General features: G+C 38.3%; 1 protein-coding gene across 1 annotated transcript; it reads left to right on the top strand.

Moving 5' to 3' along the window:
- Positions 1-592: 592 nt before the first annotated feature.
- LOC116256661 (probable WRKY transcription factor 50) lies at positions 593-3,479 on the top strand. The gene is made up of 3 exons (XM_031633064.2): positions 593-865; positions 1,250-1,405; positions 3,061-3,479. The coding sequence occupies exons 1-3, from the start codon at positions 654-656 to the stop codon at positions 3,314-3,316; spliced, it is 624 nt and encodes a 207-aa protein (XP_031488924.1). The 5' UTR covers positions 593-653; the 3' UTR covers positions 3,317-3,479.
- The last annotated feature ends 750 nt before the right edge of the window (positions 3,480-4,229 follow it).

Here is a 4,229-nt window from a genome sequence, read left to right as displayed (position 1 = left end):
CCTTCGTATTTATACTGAAATGTAGATGTAGTAATTAGGTCGCCAAGATTTACCAAGCTCCTAATCCACGAAGCTGTTCAGCATAACCATAGGCCATGTTTGTTTCCCTTGAATCTTCCTCAATAGCTTTTATACAACAACAAATTCAGTTCAGCTTTAGAAACAAAATATCAGAATATCAAACATATGTTTAGAAGGCGTTTGATAAAAGAAACACTAACGATTTGTTGCATGAATTTGTCTAAAAAAAAGAATGAACCCTAACATGTTGTTAAATGAATCTGTCCCAAACATTCATTTGTCAACTACCCTCTTAATGTTTCTGAAATCTATTATACAAGAAATTAGAGTTATTTTGCCGGGAGATTATTAATCTCATTTGAATTTTGTTGAGCGCGTTGCTCAGATCCCTGCAAACCATGGCTGTTTGACGGGTGGAGTAGAACGGCTTTCTTCTACAATATTAGGGAGAAGCCGACAAAAAAGAGTGGCAATATCGTAAATATGTATGTTGGTTTCCTAGAACCAGCTTCGGCTCCTATATAAACCGAGCGCGTCCCTCCTTGGTGTTCAGTGTTCACTCTGAGGAAAGCCGAAAAGGAACCCGGCCATTTCTTTCGATCGGGATTCGGGATCACTGTTGAGCATCCAGGATGATGAACTTCTGCACAGATCTGCCGGGATACTCACTGGAAAATTTTCCGGCTGCAGACAACGACTCCTTTTTCTGTCTACCTGACATCCGTGACTTCAGCGAGTCATCAATCGACGCTGAATTGTTTGAAGGCCTGGAAATGGACGAGAATCTACACTTTCCGACCTCGGATTCAGTCCAGCCAAAAGAGATCGGCGATTCTCCAGCAATGTAAGTGAGTTAGAGGAATTTAATTTTAAACATCTCAGATGTTGGTGGCTCTGGCACTGGAATGCCAAATGACCACCAAATTTAAAGACTAGCTAACTGATAGAGATGATTCAATATATGCACGCACTTTCTTCCACTTCCATTCTTGAAGCCTTGGTTAGTCACCTGACACTTAGAATCTGCAGATTAGTCCCAGTTCTTCGATGCCCACGTCCCAATCTTCACTCCTTTTCAGTCAATTGTCTCCGTCGTCTCTAGTTATTTAAAAAGCATCATCTACCTCTTCTTTGAAGCACCGTACAAATTGATCTGTCATTGCCCTGGCATCTTCAGTACGAAGCGACCTTCGTGTAGTAGCTAATGACCAATTTCTTTGTTTTTCAGGAAACGGACAGGTGAGCGTGGCTCGAGGAAAAGAAAATCAGATGAACTTGGCGTGAAGGTCGCATTTAGGATGATGTCGGATGTTGAAATCTTGGACGACGGATACAGATGGCGGAAGTATGGCAAGAAGATGGTCAAGCACAACCAAAACCCTAGGTAATAATTTTGCAGTCTCCTCAATCCTCATCTTCATCATGCTCATAATGATCTGTTTCTCTTTCTTTAGGACATACATACAAAGGAGTGTAAGTTTGTGAAAGGAAATTTTTGAGATGCAAATCTTATCTAGGTTTATGATCACACATGAACACGCTTTTTCCTTTTTTTTTTTGTTTGTCAAAAGTATATTTGATTCAGGTATACAGCCATCAAGCTTTCACAAAATTTCACTTGCCCATTAATCTCTAACTAAAAGCTTAAAAGATCTTATACATGATACAGTGGTTGCTACAGCTAAGAGAATATTCAGAAAAATGTACATATCCGGTTTGGCCCTTGCTTGTGAATATCCAAGATAAGTGAAGTTTTTGGCTGTGATAGGCTAAGCTCCAATATTGCAATACAAACAATGACCTGTGTAGAAATTGACCTTCGAAGTTATTTCCAGAGGAGATATATATTATTACTTCAGTATTTTTATACCACTAGCAGACAGTGTTTATAGCCATTACGTCACATGCATGAACCATACACAAAAAAGCAGCTTTTACGGACGCAAAAACCAACTACGAAGATATGTTTCAGGCCCCACCATTTTCGTCCAAATTGATTCTTTTTTGCAAGTTCAGACAGTTTAAGCTCCAATACTACATGACCTTGGACCTATATGTTTTTGCTTTGTCAATTCAGCAATGGGGAGGGAAGACAATGTAACCAAAAGAAAAGATCCTGCGAAACTGGCTAATTATGCTAATATTCTTTATTTTTTTAGACTTCAAGCAAGGAGAAACTTACAAAGGCAGATCTTGGAATGTATTTATTTTGTCATGAATTAATATTTCAGTTTCAAAATTTCCTCATTATTCCTCAATGCCATTCAATGAGCGGGGGTTGGGGTCCCTGTGGTAAGTCCTGAGGAAGATGCAACTGGCATTTACCAATGTTGAAAATGCCAAAAGTTCCTTTACCAGGTTCTAAAAGACTGAGGTTTATGTAGAAGATCGAAGATTCAGTTGCGATTTAGCATTAAAGGGAAGTACCTGAGATAGATCTTGCTAAAACATAATTGAAATTCTTAAAACAGGCATCAGTTTCTCACCTATATATATTACTTGTCAGATGTTTTTCTCCTTCCCCTTGCAGGGCGCCCTATCTATATATAGTACATATCTACAGGATCGATGCCAAAGGCATGTGCCGTTTGGTGCAAGACCAAAACAAAGTGCTCCGGCCAGTTGTTTAGTAATAATAGATTATTGGTTTTCTCCTGATCGTTATCCAAAGAAGTCTGAAAAAAGAAAAATATTTGGCAAATAATTGAGACGAGATCAGCTCCACTGTTTTCTTCCCTATTATTCATGTCTTTTGCACTAAGTCCACCAAGGGTTTCACACACCTACCTGCGTGGGACTGACATATATAGAAAACTTCGTGGAATTATTGTTTACGATACAGTATCAAACAAGATCTCATTACAGAAAAAGTATTGATCTTTCTAATTCAGCAACGAGAAAGTGAATTCATACATCAAATTGCTACCTCTATCGAAATATTGTTTGGAATATCTGGAAAATTTGTCATGTTTGATTATATGAAAATAGTTAACAGACGTTTGGCGAGACACGTCTAACCAAACTTGGCTAACTCTGCAGGAATTACTACCGGTGCTCCCATGGAGGCTGCAGCGTGAAGAAGAGGGTTGAAAGAGACAGAGAAGACCCAAGATTCGTGATCACCACGTATGAGGGTACGCACAACCACGAATGCCCTTACGTCATTTACTACATCACACCACAGCATGGTTGTGATGTAGGCGTCGTTAGTGCAGCCCAGATTCCTTTCGTCTCTCAGGGTGCACCATACGCCGGACGTCAGGGATTCTACCTGTCTAACTATATGGATAGCTAGAACAGATCAACGCTTCGCCAATCACCACTCTTTCTTGATAGAATAATCTGTCCGTTGTTAATCCTTAATCTGAATGTGAATTGACGCCCAACATCTCTTCTTGTGACTGCAAAGTCGCCAATCACCAGTCTTTCTTAAAAGAATTACCAGTTCGTGGTGAATTCCTAATCTGAATGTGAACCGACGCCGATCATGGCTTCTACTTGTTTCATATATAAATATTATGAATGCACAATCTGCTTGGGGTTACTGCAACATGATGATCTGATGATGGACAAGTAAACCACTACCAAAGAAGTGCGTTGTTATTTCTCTCTCTCTCTCTCTCTCTCTCTCTATATATATATATATATATATATATATATATATATATATATATATATATGTATATATATATATATATATATATATATATATATATATATATATATATATATATAGAGAGAGAGAGAGAGAGAGAGAAATAATTCATGGATTTCAGATCTTGGAGATATAAGATCAAGCTGAATAAATGGTAATCAAAAGCTCCAATATACAAATTAAGTTTGAGATTTACAAGTTCAAATCATCAGGTGGGTTGAAAAGATTTAATATTTCAATAGGTAAATGCAAAAGTTGTTACATCTTAAACTATTGGAATGGAAAACGTGAAAAATTGCCAAGTACTGTACACGGCGGCCAAGTTCAACATATGATGCAGATATTTGACCATATGTAATAGAATATTGGCCAAGGACAAAGTAGCTGAGCCAAGGCCTTTAATTCTTCAAACCCCATAATGCAACTGTGGCGTCCAACTTGCTCTTAAAAATGCAGAAAAGAACAAAGAGTGCCATGTGCTAACCAAGGGGCATTATTAAACTTCATATGCGTCGCCATTCCAAACTTTGTTCGACATACATATGCAGTTGCA

The sequence above is a fragment of the Nymphaea colorata genome, chromosome 6 (assembly GCF_008831285.2).
Source record: "Nymphaea colorata isolate Beijing-Zhang1983 chromosome 6, ASM883128v2, whole genome shotgun sequence".
NCBI lineage: Eukaryota > Viridiplantae > Streptophyta > Magnoliopsida > Nymphaeales > Nymphaeaceae > Nymphaea > Nymphaea colorata.
Note: the sequence above shows the minus strand (reverse complement) of the source record. Positions and strands in the feature narration are given on the sequence as shown.